This window comes from Thermobia domestica, chromosome 13, assembly GCF_964235325.1.
Source record: "Thermobia domestica chromosome 13, izTheDome1.hap1.1, whole genome shotgun sequence".
Lineage (NCBI taxonomy): Eukaryota > Metazoa > Arthropoda > Insecta > Zygentoma > Lepismatidae > Thermobia > Thermobia domestica.
In genome coordinates, this window is record NC_137466.1 from 179,001,073 (window position 1) to 179,015,717 (window position 14,645).

The window sequence follows — 14,645 nt, forward strand, 5'->3', positions numbered from 1 at the left end:
TTTTTTTCATCAATATTCAAAATTTTGACAGAACAAAAATGTATTGTCAGGTTCTAAGGAGCGAGACTTTTACCATTATTTTCCCAGGGCTCCCAGCTGTCTTATTTTCCTATTTTTCCTATATTTTGGAAATTTGTGTATATTTGTCCTATATTTTAATGTTGTCATTTATTTCCTATATTTTTCATTGACTGAATTATTAAAAATGCAAGCTAAGCGCAGTGCCATTGATGATTTAAATTGCTACATATTAGCAATATACTAAAATGTGTCTTAGTTTTTTCTGAGAGACTAGTCACTAATCCTCAGTATTATTTTTAAAAAAATGCTTTTTCCTATCCTCTGATGTCCACTTTTTTTCTTTCTTCTTTGTTTTCTATGTGCGTATTCTTCCCCAATGAAGCTTAACTGAGGAACCTTGCTATGCTCTAGTTTCTTATAGCGCAAGCTGTTAGCATTTTCTTTCAGCAGTATATTGCCTAGACATTGAGGGGTGTTGGTATTCACCAACATATCCCAACGCCTTCCAATATTGCTGTACATAATATGCAAGTTTCCCACGTGTCCTGGAAAAGTCATGAAAAGCAGAAAATTGTGAAAATCCTGGAAATGTCCTGAAATTTATGTTGTATAACAGTTAGAAGTGTATATATAATTTGCAGAGCTATGATGAATGAAATTCTCTCATATTATTTATTTCAGAGGGAAATACGTCGATCAAATAATTCAATGATTAATTAGATTCAAATATTTCACTACGGAGAAACTAGTTATCAGTCTTCTTTTTCATTAGAAAGAAATGAAGTAATGGAAAATAATATCAAAGTTCATCTGTAAATAAAAGAACTAGAAGGATAGTAGGAAGGTAGATAAATAGTTAATATTTTTGCATGCATTTATTGAATTTACGTATTCAAAATTATATATGAATAACGGCATGCAAAAAGTATTAAATGCCATGGCAATACTATAAATAAGAGTTAACTATTTCTTTTTTCCTGAGGTAGTGCGAATATGTTCTGAATTCTAACAATATTGGAGCTGCATTTTTTAGTGTTTTTTACTATTTTCAATAACAAATACGAGGGCGGTTTGATAAGTCCGTGCAAAGTCCGAGAGAGGGCAAAACTGATGCGTACCGAGGTGCTTGTAACATCTCTTTTAAGAACATATACCAAGGGGCAGCCTGATCTGTTTAGTGCTCTGTGTTTGGCGTGCGGTTAAATTAGGTAAATCGAGTGAGTTTCACAAACATGGATGAAAGAGAATTTCGTGTGGTGATCAAACATTATTTTATGAAAGGTACTTCGCCTCAGAAGACGAAGGAGAACCTAGATAAATATTATGGTAAATCTGTACCTTCGATTAGAACAGTGTATAAGTGGTTTCAAAATTTTCGGAGCGGCCATATGAGCACAACTGACGGTGAACGTTCTGGACGCCCTATCGAGATCACTACACCAAAAATCATTGAGAAAATCCATGATATGGTCATGGATGATAGACGAGTGAAGGTGCGTGAGATTACTAGTGCTGTGGGCATCTCTAGTGAAAGGGTACATAATATTTTGCATCAACACTTGGGCACGAAAAAGCTATCCGCACGATGGGTGCCTCGATTGCTTACAGTGGATCAAAAACGAAATCATGCGAGGTTTTCCCAGGGCGGTTTGCGGCTGTTTCAACGGAATCCACAGGACTTGAAGTGTTGTTTCGTCATTGTGGACGAAACGTGGTTAGACCACTACATACCTGAAACCAAGGTACAGTCCAAACAATGGGTTGCCAGCAGGGAATCTGCGCCAAAGAAGGCGAAGACCGTTCCTTCAGCCGGGAAAGTGATGACGACTGTCTTTTGGGATTCTCAAGGCATAATCCTCATCGACTATTTAGCAAAGGGGAAAACTATTACAGGTGAATATTATTCATTGTTATTGGACCTTTAAAAACTGAGCTGGAAGAAAAACGTCCACGATTGGCCCACAAAAAGGTTCTTTTCCATCACGACAATTCCCCAGTGCACTCATCTGTCATTGTAGCTGCAAAATTGATGGAATTAAAATTCCAACTCCTTCCGCATCCTCATTATTCGCCAGATTTGGCCCCCTCGGACTACTACTTGTTTCCCGAGCTGAAGAAATGGTTGGCGGGACGCAGATTTTCGTCAAACGAGGAGGTGGTTGCAGCAACTAGTGCCTATTTTGCAGAGTTGGACCAATCATATTATTTAGAGGGGATCAACAAACTGGAGCAGCGTTGGACAAAGTGTATCAGCCTCAAAAGAGACTACGTTGAAAAATAAAATAATGTTATCCCTGAAAACGCAGTAGTTTTCAATTTTGCACGGACTTATCAAATTGCCCTCGTAGTTGCCCATTGGGGTGAAGGGTGGCCTTTTCTTACAATACATTTATATATTTTTCTGTGCTTCAGAGCATAATATTCTATTGCATAAATCAAACTGTCCTATTCTATAAACCAAATTGTCCTATATTTTCTCAATGTCCTGCTCGGAGGCCTGTTTTCTTCATATCAAATAAGAGCAATTATTGGTAACTAACATATGTGCTTAATGAAGCTGAGCTTTGTCCCTCAAAACGAGTTGTGGTTTTACAATTCCAGTAGATTAGTGACCGAATAGCGTAATATTTCACAGCGCTTTGTTTTTTAGTACAGTATTTATAAAATAAATGGGCGATGCTCCACTGACTAACCTGTTTTTTCTTCATTTTTTAAACTTTTTGCGTGGGATTTTTTTTAAAAGTATTTCAGTTTAAGTGGAGAGAGAACGGTAGATTCCACATTTAATTAACTGCATTCCCAAGAAAAAATCTGAAAAGAATTTCAAGAATCGAAGAAAATCAGTCATTCGATAGAAAAAGATAAGGATCAAATCGGTTGGCGCAGTGGGTTTTCTAGTTTCAGCGAATTAAAACTATTCAAATTTCGTTTAACGACGAAAGTGTTTTAAATAAAAGATTTGATAGTATTAATAATAACTGTTCTGAAAATGTAGTAGATTTCATAAAATAAAATTATTTAAAATCGTATGAATAAACTAATGCTTCATTATAACTATACATAAAATTTATTGAGGGCGGTAAAATTCGAGGGATAGAAAGTTTAAATCGCTATCTACATGTTCCTGATTTCAAATATTTTCACACGATATAGCCGTAAAGAAGAAATACTGGTGCATAATGATATTTTACTACGGTGTTAAACAAAAATTGTATACAAAATAACCGTTATGGCTTTGTAAGCTGAATTTATATTAGGTTCTGAAAACATCTGAAGCCCGTACACAGGTTTCCCGAACAGAGAGTTAGATGTAAGCGAAATTTTCTATCAGAACAAAAATGGTTTTATTATGTATGTTTCTTGGTTTAAGATGCTTTTTTCTTGCTTACTAGTTTGAATTTAAGCAATCAATAAAACACATATATCAAGAAGTGAAACTTCCAGGCACTTGATACGATGGTTAGGCAACCAGAATGACACCTGCGATGTGGTGGGTTGCATAACTTGAACTTACTAGCGACTAATGCAATGTGACTTTGAAAACCTATCAAGACATCCTGCTTTGAACTGAACATAGGACTCCCACGTACTGAATGTTGTAAACGCACTTTCTTAATTGTAGAATCCACTACAGGGAAACAAAAGTAATATTTATTACTTACATATCAAGGTAATAAAAAACAAAAATACGAAATTTTCATCTTTTTTAAAGCAGCTTTTGTGGCGAAAACTTCCATCCTCCCTCCGCAAAAAGTTTTTTGCATCTATTTCTGATCGATGTATCTGGGATTACACTTTAGCAAAATCGCGACTAGCCAGTTAACTTTAAAGTAGCGTGAGCGAAGGCCTTTAGTTGACATCTTACCATGATAATGCACCAAAGCTAAGAGTGGCAGTGATGATGAGATGGACCATAATAGTGGAATGAAGAAAACGGGAGAACCCCGAAAATACACACCTTAATTTCTCCACCACAAAGGGCACTTGTCGCGGGCAGGGTTCAAACCAGGACCCTCCTGCGCACCAGATGTGAACTCTGCTACTGATGCTGCTGCTCCCATTAGCGAAATGTTAGCCTTTACTTGCTTACCGATAATTAGAAAAAAAAAGTGTAAAGTAGGTGACACATAATGGACCATCATAACAATTGCTAACTTGTACAAAAGTTTTGATGAAACAAAGTGTGTGAAGCGCGAAGAGAAATGGCAGACCAATACAAATTATCTTGGAATAATAGAAATGACGTATGCGGTATGAAATTAAAATACATATAAACTATCGGGGCAGCTGAAAATTTTAAGCCAGTCATTATAAAATTTTATAAGTTACACCATTATTCTATCAGCCTAGACGCATTAATAAATTAAGCGAGGATGATCCGGACAGACATGTTGAGTGCGCTGAAACATGGCTTTATAAACTTGCATCTATTTGGGAGAAAAAGTGCTGTGAACTGACAAAGCTGGAAGCGTCAAGAAGTGCAATTGGAGACGTGAAAATTTGGTGTGTGAATTTAGATAATAATTGCAGTCTGTTTAGTGAGATGTAGAATTTCATGATGAGTTATAGATTTTTGTTTTTCGATAGATGTATAAGAAAAGAAGTTACTTGGATCTAGTTCAAAACAGTGTATATATGGTATTATCCAGCATTAGGATGTTTCCCAGGACACGTGATAGCAACAGGACGGTATCCCAGATACTCTGTGTTAGTGGTTGGACGAGATTTTTTCAGACCTTTGGATCGAAAGACGAGCCAGTGGACTGGCCTGTTCATTCTCCTGACCTTATGTTAGCAGATTTCTAAAGATAATTTTGTTTTTAAGAAAACCATTTTTTTTAAAATCCATGCAGGACTAAAAAGAAAAGATGGGTTGCACTCTCATGTACAATCAATTTATAAATTCAATTCTGGTGTAAATCAACTTATTGCATATATGAGAGCTTCCCATACTTTCTTTGTAGTTATGCATTTTTTTAAGAAACGTAGTTTTCTTGAAAACTATTATTTTCACGTTTTAGTCGATTTGTTTGGTTTATTATTTTTATTATTTTTTTAAAGACATGTTTATTTCTATTTTTTACTTTCAAGTTCAATTTTTTATTTTGTTATTTTTTCAAAAGCACACTTTAAAAATTAATTTTATTTTAGCTTTTCAAATGTGTTATGAAAAAATCGTGAAAATCTGAAATTTTGTGCGAACTTAAGAATGTTATTGCCTGTATACCGGTACTAGGTAATTGCGCTCTACTCAAGAATAAAACTGGTTGCGTACGAAAAGGTTGATATCGATCTTTTAAAATCAAACAAGAGAACTAAGTTTAAAAAAATATAGAAATACTGTATTTAAAAGTTACAATGGAATATTGTGTTATTACCTGACTTTCGCTGTGCGAAATTTCATCATTGTATGACGTCAAAGGTTGCAAGATTTGAGAATATTGCTTTCTTGTGTAAGTTGAAGAAAAGTGTGTAAAAAAATGGCAAGAGAAATTCTGTTAAACACTTCAAGAAAAGATGCCAGTGTTATTGTTGAATACCGCCCCCCCCCCAAAAAAAAAAGAAAATCATTAATACGATTTCTTTTGTCCAACTCTGTACCGGCAATCAGAATCGCGTTGGTAATCAGAATTCGCAGCTTTGTAAATTAAACTTTCAGGAGATCGATCCCACATCATGACAAACATGTTTTGTAATATGCAAATTCAGTGTTTGTTGGTTTCCTAGTGAACTACTTCTATCGCTTAATCAATCCATAAGTAATTTTATTTCTTTTTATTTAAGCTTTTGATGTATTTTTCTCCCCTATAAAAGCCATACGTTAATTGACGAGTTCAGAATGTTCCAAATCGTTGATTTTATTTTCGCTCCTTTTGTGATACCAGTTGTAAAATATAGGTTTAGACTAGAATAAAGTAGAAATTTTATCGTGTCATTAATGTGTAATTTGGAGAGTTAGAAACAAGTTTACACATTAACACACCAACTACACTGAAAATACTAGGAATAGAAGGATCAGAAACATCGTTAAAATTTTATAATGTGTCATTTAATGACGTATTTCGTCGTGTAATCAAGTTAGGCAGTCATAAAAGTACCTTGAAGGACACCGCTTCATAGTTCCTCTTAAGTACTAGATTGCTATAAAGCCCAAATGTTCTTCATATCATCTCTCTCCGTTATTTTGAAATTTGTTTAAAAAAAATACAAATCCACAGAGACGTCCATTTAAGTACAATATAATTGAAAGTGGTGGATTTTTTCATAGTTATTTGATTCTTTTGTGTTGCATTGTTAACTTTGGTTGTTGTACTCTTAAAGTCATGACCTTTTGTGTGGAGGGATTATGCTTTGCCGTCTAAAACGTCTTTTGTGTTCCCGGTTGAAATGTAGATGAGTAGTTAATGCCTCGTCTAACGTTTAATAGTTGTGTTATTGAAGAAGAAAGATCATTGGGATGAGCCCAAGTAAAAGAGCTTCTCGCGCCAAGAGTGCTCTCGCAAAAGAGGAGACAAGTTCTTGATATCTTGTTAAAGAGTCCTCTGAAGGTGCTTCACATGTGGTTTCATTTAGAAGTCATGAGGCAAGTATAGGCTTCTTCCTTGTGTAGAGATTATGTATTGGAAACATTTTCGTTGTGAAAACTAGCAGTATTGCTCTACTGTAATTTGTTAGTTAATTTACATTTCGTAGCTGGATATATTATTGAATACTTAAATTAAATCCCTTGGGCGAAATGTTTTTAGAGGGAGTGAAAGGCTAGGAAGGAAATAAGAGGGGTTTTCGAGATGATATTGCGACAGTAATCTTGTATATACTGAGGTATATTCAGTGGTTGCGAACCCATCAGAACTAAAAACCACTCCCTTCGTAAATCAAGTTTCATAACTTGAAGGAGCTCGAGATTCCGGGGTTTCGAGGATTGACATCACTAGATATACCTCAGAACTTAATAACAGAAAGAGTAGGATTCGAATCCAGTAGTTTTCTTCCAGTGGTCGGTAGGAGCGCACCCAGAAACTTTTGTTTGGGGGGTTCCAGTACTACGAGCTACTACGTCTATGTAGTATTGAACGGGATTTATTCTCCACCCGAAAAGACGATAAGTAGTTGTAAAATACTTCCACATATTTTCAGAAAGAAAGATAGAACTAGATTATTTTTATAAGATAAAGAGTACAGATGAAGTGTAAGATCAAATTTTCATGCTACATCAATCATTTCTCTGTTAAACAATCATAGTTTTATTGAGAAAGTATCTATACAAGTGTAGGTTGAGTTAGGAAGTTTGGGGGTTCGGTCCCGGTGGACTCCCAGCGGGTGCACTCCTGCTGATTGGTCGAATCACGATTTTTAGCCAACAGTGTTCCAAGCTGAGTTTTAAGCTTCTAGAATCGATTTCCGATATTGAGTGTTTCACATCGGCAGACATATTGGAGTTCAGTCATTCCGACATTTGTGAAGGGCAATATGAGGTAAAAAGTGGCGTATTCCGAAGCATGAATCATTACATAAATAGGAAGTTAACTTTTATCGCAGAAGAACAAACTTCATTCTTCCACAGTTGCTGGAGTGCTTTAATATGCAGGCGTGTTTTGTATCTTGGAGATAAATGCGGCCACTTTAAAAGTGCCATAAGCAGATATCATCAGTGGTAAAGGTGAGGGGAAACGTGGGGGACGTCGCACAGTGTGGCCAAACACCCGTTTTACGGACAAAATTCTCGATAATAGTGTAATATTGGTAGAAGAAACAGACGATGGTGTGCTCCCTTGTATGTTGTGGTAGTGTATTAAATGAAACCATTCCGCAACGTTACGACTGACTGCACTCAAGATTTTGCGAGATATCTTCGCAAACAGAACATTAAATTGAGCTGTGTGAACTTCTGATGCATACAATGGATGATACTAGTCGAAAATATCTTAAAAAAAAAAGAAAAAAAGGTAGAATTTGAGGAAGCCCGACTCTGCATAATATTGTAGAATAAGTAAATCATAGAGAAATAACATATACAAAAAAGTGTGCTAAACACAATATTGTGTTATTTTATATCTGAATTATAATACATAGAAACTGTACATATATATGAGTGTTTTGATAAGTCCGTGACTTGGAAATTACAAAACATAGATTGCAGTCTTCAAAAACGATTTTTGTATATTTGAAAGTGAAAAAACAACTTGCTTTGTTCATGTCGGGAAAAGCCTGTTCATTCTATTAACAACGGTGTAAAAAGTATATATTCTTCTTTTATGTATAACACACTTTAAAAATAATTTACAGGAGGAACTAAAAAGGCTAGTGTTTTCCGAAGAAAATCTAAATGAATAATCCTGTAGCTTCCATACTTAGAGGAAGATGTTTCTTCTTTAGTTCGGGCCTCAGGAAAGTTATGTATGGGTTTGACGACTCGAGGATGGAACGCATCTTCATTGGTGGCTGTGCGGGAACATCTTCTTGTGTGGTGAAGCCTGTAATCCTTATAATCTTTATAAAGAGTTTCTTGCGCTTCCTCTGAAAGTAACCCGATAGGCAGATCTGCAGCTTGTATTATTTCGGCCCCATGTATCAATACTTTATGCACTATGGAAGGCATATAGTACCACGGGTATAATTGTACAGCTAATTTAGCTGTTTCCGCTGTGTACAATCTAAATTTATCTGAATCAATTGCAGAGTTGCTGTTAATTACCTCTAGTATTATACCAAGTCGGCGAATCAAGTTTTCGTCTATGTGTGTAATCTCTGCTGTTAGAGAAAAATGTCGGAAGAATATCTTGGAGGTATTTCCGGTGTTCGTCGAACCATAACCCTGTTTTACGACATTAGCTTTAATCCCGAGCTCATTCATGAATCGTTGTTGGATGCGTTTCTTTGCAGCTTCTTTGATTGGGAGAGTATCTTTCGTAGTCCTCCACGACTTGAATTGTTGATTGTAGCTTAGATGTAGTATATATTCCATGAACTTGATTCGAGCATGAAGAGGCGAAATCCCAAGCTTCAGTCCTTTTTCATTAGATTGCTTCATTCAAGTTTCGATAAGTCGTTCATCTCCGATGGGCGAGCCCCACAAATGAGGCAGATACTTGCTGCAGATGTCTCACCAATATGTTGAGCAACTTTTCCGTCCAACATTGTCAAATGTAAAACATTTTTTACAGTGATACAGTTGGGCCCTAGGTTTAATCGTGTTTCTTGCAAGCTCTTGATTTCCCTTTCCACCCTCAATTTCTCAGTTTTTTATTATTTCAGGTGTCTCTTTCATGAATTGATACCTGAGTGATCGACAGTGTCGCGTCAAGGAAGGTGGAGCGGGACTTCTGCGGAGGTCTCGGTAATTTTGTTATCATTAGGGTGACAATCTTTCTTTGCGCGCTGGATTTTTTTTATAGCTGAGGAAAATATTGAACCCTTTTTCTTTTGTGGCAGCTCTGATTACCTCATATTGATATTTGGAAAGCTTAGCCTGTGTTAAAATTGATAATGCAAAATCAGCATTTCGATGTGTTGATTCCGCATTCAGGAAACTTTCCGATGTGTTTTCTGAATGCGACGAAGCAGCAGCATCTATTACGCTTTCGGAATGTGATGCTCTTAGATCGTGAACTTTACGTCTTTTACTTCTCTCACAACAACCTTCAAAACACCTTTTAGGCCTTCCAACAGGATTGGAAGACTTCGGAGAATGAGCATCATCACTAGGGAAACTAATCACAAATTCAATATCCATCCATTCGCGATACTTCTTGCGAAAATATGTTTTACTGTGATTAACTATTTTTTGTTTTTGTACATAATGCAGCAAAAATCTTTTCTTTATTTCATCACAAATTCGAGAAAGTTTATCTTCATGCATGTGCTGATATCTTTCGCGAATAAAACACTCCACTGATCCACCTGTAAGTAGCACTTCACAAAGTTCGGCATATTTTACTACTTCTTCCATTATGCGGAAAGAACGCAACTCTCACTGAAACAACTACTGTAACTACTAAATAGAAACTTCATGACAGCCAATTGACCTTATAGTACTCGCTGCACACGGCCCTATTTATACTTCCTACAATGTTGCTCCACGGGAACTGGGTTTTCTTAACGCAGTCAGCCAGCTTACAACGGTGCTATGGCTACATTTTGCGGCATATTGTGATGCAATTTACAGAGAAAGTAGTTCACTACAGTAGTTTCATGAAAACGTTTAAATTAGAGCGGAGTTCAGCGGAGCTTTTTTATAGGCCTAGACATGTGTGCAATTCCTTGAAAATTTTACTATTTTGCTCAAATTACCCCTCCTATGTAACTTTTTTTTGGCGAACCAATTGTTTGTCGCATGCTTGCCTGTATTCACATCAGTCACGTTAGGGCAGCTATTTTTTTTTTCCATAAAGCAAAACTGTATTTTACCTCTCAATAAACCTACGTAAACTCAACAAATTCAACATTGTTGCGTTTTAAATAGAATTTACTAATTGCAAAAGAATGCTAATTGCAAAATCATTATCATAACCGGATTCCTCGGTTCATTTACTATACAAAACGTATAGATTAACGCCCAAATTGTCACTTTTATGACATTCCATTTTGTCCGCCTTGGCCCCACTGTGCGTCGTCCTCCCACTTCAAGAAAATATCTATGGCGTCCCCCCAGTTAAAAAAAATACAATGGGCAGAAAGGCTTGGGGGACGTAGTGACGTCATTCGTCCCCCTACCTTTTCAGATCCACTTTTGCCCGTGGATATCATACATTGTTATTTGTTGAAAGGAAGTTTGTGGTAAGCCCTGTCTGAGTGGAGTCTTAGTCTTAAGAGGGAGAAGGAGTGCGCCACAGCGGCCGGAATATTGGTGTTCAATTTAACATGGGATCTCAACCATTTTTTAGGCAAATCACGGTTTCATTTCGTTCTTTCGCAAAAATGTCTCAGTAGCGCACTAAATATGATGCATCTCATTTTAAAGGTGCAATTTGAACGCTGTGCGTGATATTTTCTTTTTATAAATACAGATAATTATAATCCAAATTCCCATAAGAAAATGATCAAAATCAGACGGAAAAGTCTTCTGTTTTTTTAAGTAAGGAAAAGAGCGAAAAACTCCGGACTTTTTTGAGAATGGAGTACAATCTTTGTATTTGTGCGCTACTGTACTATTTTTTCGCTGTTTCCAAAGACATCCATTTCACAATCGATGAGAAATTATATCCTTCATAATTGAATCTACAGAAATCAGAAATCAGATTTTTTCGTGTTCACGTACTTGGCCGTATAACTGCTAGATGGCACTATAGTCATTCCTCATCCCACTTTCCTTCTCAGCGGGAGCCAGTCCTTTTGAAAATCTACTTTGAACTTCTTAACAGGGGCGGGAGGAAGGAAATCATTGTGAAGAATGGGAACTTCAAACACGAGGAATGGCAAAATTTATGACCTCTTTGGTTGATGGTTTCTGTTTCAGCAGTACAGTGTGTTTGTAGATGGTTTCTGTGAGAAGTAATTTGTGTTTGTAGCGATAAAGTCAACCTTTCGACAAAAATTTGTGAAGGAGAAGCCGAACCAAAGTCTTCGTTTATCTATTCCAAGAAAGAAATGAAAACTTCCTGCAGGACTAAGAATATACATGCAAGAGAAAAAATAAGATACATTATTATTAGGGATGGCCAATTCCGGAATTTTTACTTTCCGGAATCCGGAAAGTAAAATCGGAAAATTCCGGATTTCGGAAAAATTCCGGATTTCGGAAAAATTCCGGATTTCGGAAAAATTCCGGAATTCGGAAAAATTCCGGAATTCGGAAAAATTCCGGATTTCGGAAAAAATCCGGAATTCGGATAAATTCCGGATTTCGGAAAAAATCCGGAATTCAGAAAAATTCCGGATTTCGGAAAAATTCCGGAATTCGGAAAAATTCCGGAATTTGAAAAAATCCGGATTTCGGAAAAATTCCGGATTTCGGAAAAAATCCGGAATTCGGAAAAAATCCGGAATTCGGATAAATTCCGGATTTCGGAAAAAATCCGGAATTCAGAAAAATTCCGGATTTCGGAAAAATTCCGGAATTCGGAAAAATTCCGGAATTTGAAAAAAATCCGGATTTCGGAAAAATTCCGGAATTCGGAAAAATTCCGGATTTCGGAAAAATTCCGGAATTCAGAAAAATTCCGGATTTCGGAAAAATTCCGGAATTCGGAAAAAATCCGGAATTTGAAAAAAAATCCGGATTTCGGAAAAATTCCGGAATTCGGAAAAATTCCGGATTTCGGAAAAATTCCGGAATTCGGAAAAAATCCGAAATTCGGAAAAATTCCGGAATTCGGAAAAAATCCGAAATTCGGAAAAATTCCGGAATTCGGAAAAAATCCGGAATTCGGGAAAAAATCCGGATTTCGGAAAAATTCCGGAATTTGGAAAAATCAGGAGCTTAAAAAATCTGGATTTCGGTTAAATTATCACTCCAAGTCTAATCTCGAATATATATATATATTGTGTTTCAAAACAACAACGACAACATTTGGGAGGTGATTCTTGACACCAACAGACCAACTTGGGCATAGAAAAGCTTCCTTTTGGAGCTATGACCAGCCGAAAATTTGTCGAAGAATTGGAAGGATAACTATAATTTGAGAATAAAATGTCAGATCAAAATCAGGTAAAACAGAATGCCCATTATTTTAAATCATGGATTTCACTAATACACAATTGAATGTGGTGATGGTGATCCCGGAAGAGACTGAAGAATTCTTGTTGTGTTTTATCCAACACTGAATAAGGAAAATAAAGCCCTATCAAATATGATATTTCAAAAACGGTAGTACATCGTTTAAGTTAGATCACTGTTAGAATTCGAAAAAAGCAGAGAGAGACATGTTTGGCTGATCTACTTTGTCTCAGTACAGAATAAATTCTTGGAGAAGAATATTTGCATCCGATGGATACATGCTTTATGTGTATGATTTATCATTTACAAAAATTATTGAAATATGTAGGGCTATGATAAATAGGAGTTTGCAGCTTTTTTAAGTGCAATTATTAAGAATGTATTGTATTTTAAGAACAATATACCTAATTAATTTCTTTGATCTCTCTTTTTTAATGTAGAATTTATCTTTGGTGTGCTTACATTTTTAAACTAATGCACTATTGAACTTTCTATTATACGACGTTTTTACCTTCGTTAATACCTTAATGTCTTTTTCCTCTTATCTTGAAGTTTCCCTAATTGAAGTTTCATAGCAACGTTTCCTTCTCGGTACCCTTCTACTTAATATGTCTTACGTTTGCGGTATCCTGAATGATGGAAAAGTTGAGAACAGTGGCACCGTGGCAAAGGCGAGAACAGGAGCCAGGTGCCCGCGCCCAGCTCCTTCGAGAAATGTTGAGTTGTAGTGTAAATCATGTAATATGATACAAAATCACGCTTTTCAGGATAGAAAGATTTTCTGCCCCTATAAATTTTCCTCCCTCTCCGCTTTTTCTCCTCCAAGAAATTAAAGCTGGGGACGTCACTGTTAAGAACCCTCCAGTGAGTTCCTGTATCCGAATTTAAAATACAACTGAATATTTTGGGGATAAGAAATAGTTATTGTGCCTCAATGAAGTGGAGAATACAAGTAAGTTCACTATTGGTGGCTACGTTGGTCTTGTAGAATTAATCTTAAAACTTCTGCCCAGAAAATATCACATAGACTGGAACTTGTAAATGTGAATTGAAGTTGCTTATACTATTTCTCGAGGCAGTCTCATGTCACGTTCTTGCATTTGGCTGTTAACTTCTTACTTCGGCATCGTTGGTTTCTATTCCCCCGTCCCCCCACTATTAGAAAACTGTCTGGATTACTTCGTTATGCGTGGTACGACTCGTAAATACGAATTTTGAATTTTGTGTCATGTTTAGATGGTAGATAAGGCTTCATATAGCCTTAACCTCGACATGTAAAACAAGTCGAAATAAATAAATCGAATCTACTTGATGTCCTTATACGCTATTGATTCAAATTAGTTTTTTTTAATTAATCAAGAAAAGGAGTTCTTAGCTCTTGAACACTAAGACCTCCCTTTTTCCTTAGCCCTATAGACCCCTTCTTCCTTACAAACAATAAAAATAGTGAAATTTATTAAAAGGCACTTTAATGTCGACCTATCTACAATCTGGTCGCAACCTCATACCAGTTGAGAATAAATGACCTAAAAACGTACTTATCGTTTACGGACGAAAAATGGACTCTACTCTGTATGTCTTTGAACATTGATTTATCACATATAGTTTTTACTTGACCGATACATCTATAGTTCTAGTTTTTCTCTCAAAGAGGAGTACGTTAGTTCAGTGATAAAGCACTCATTTCTGGTGCGAGGAGTTCCTTGTTTGATCTCAAACCATGAAAATTTGTAGCGAATAACATTGTGTCCGTGAGTTTTGTCAGGATTTACTTGTTTCCTCTTACACTTTCATTTCATGAACTATATTGCAATAATTAGTTTTCATTTATCATTCATCACCATTAGCCTAAATGACATAAACGTAAGACTTTAAAGGCATCATTTCATTTCAGTTTACCTCCGAGAGTTCTTTGTTTAGTTTTACGTCTTACAGTTATGCCCTTTAGGCTAAAAGAGACGGATGATTA

At 36.2% G+C, this 14,645-nt stretch overlaps 2 protein-coding genes across 2 annotated transcripts in view; both read left to right on the top strand.

Moving 5' to 3' along the window:
• Positions 1-14,645, top strand: part of SCAP (SREBP cleavage activating protein) — a 441,101-nt gene that overhangs the window by 297,247 nt on the left and 129,209 nt on the right. The window lies entirely within an intron of this gene.
• Positions 1,254-1,946, top strand: LOC145667874 (histone-lysine N-methyltransferase SETMAR-like). Its single transcript, XM_081735306.1, has one exon. It carries the CDS (start codon positions 1,254-1,256, stop codon positions 1,944-1,946), a length of 693 nt encoding a protein of 230 aa, XP_081591432.1.

Bases quoted from the DNA above. Each gene is read 5' to 3' on its own strand.
- LOC145667874 (XM_081735306.1), top strand. From the start codon at position 1,254: ATGGATGAAAGAGAATTTCGTGTGGTGATCAAACATTATTTTATGAAA.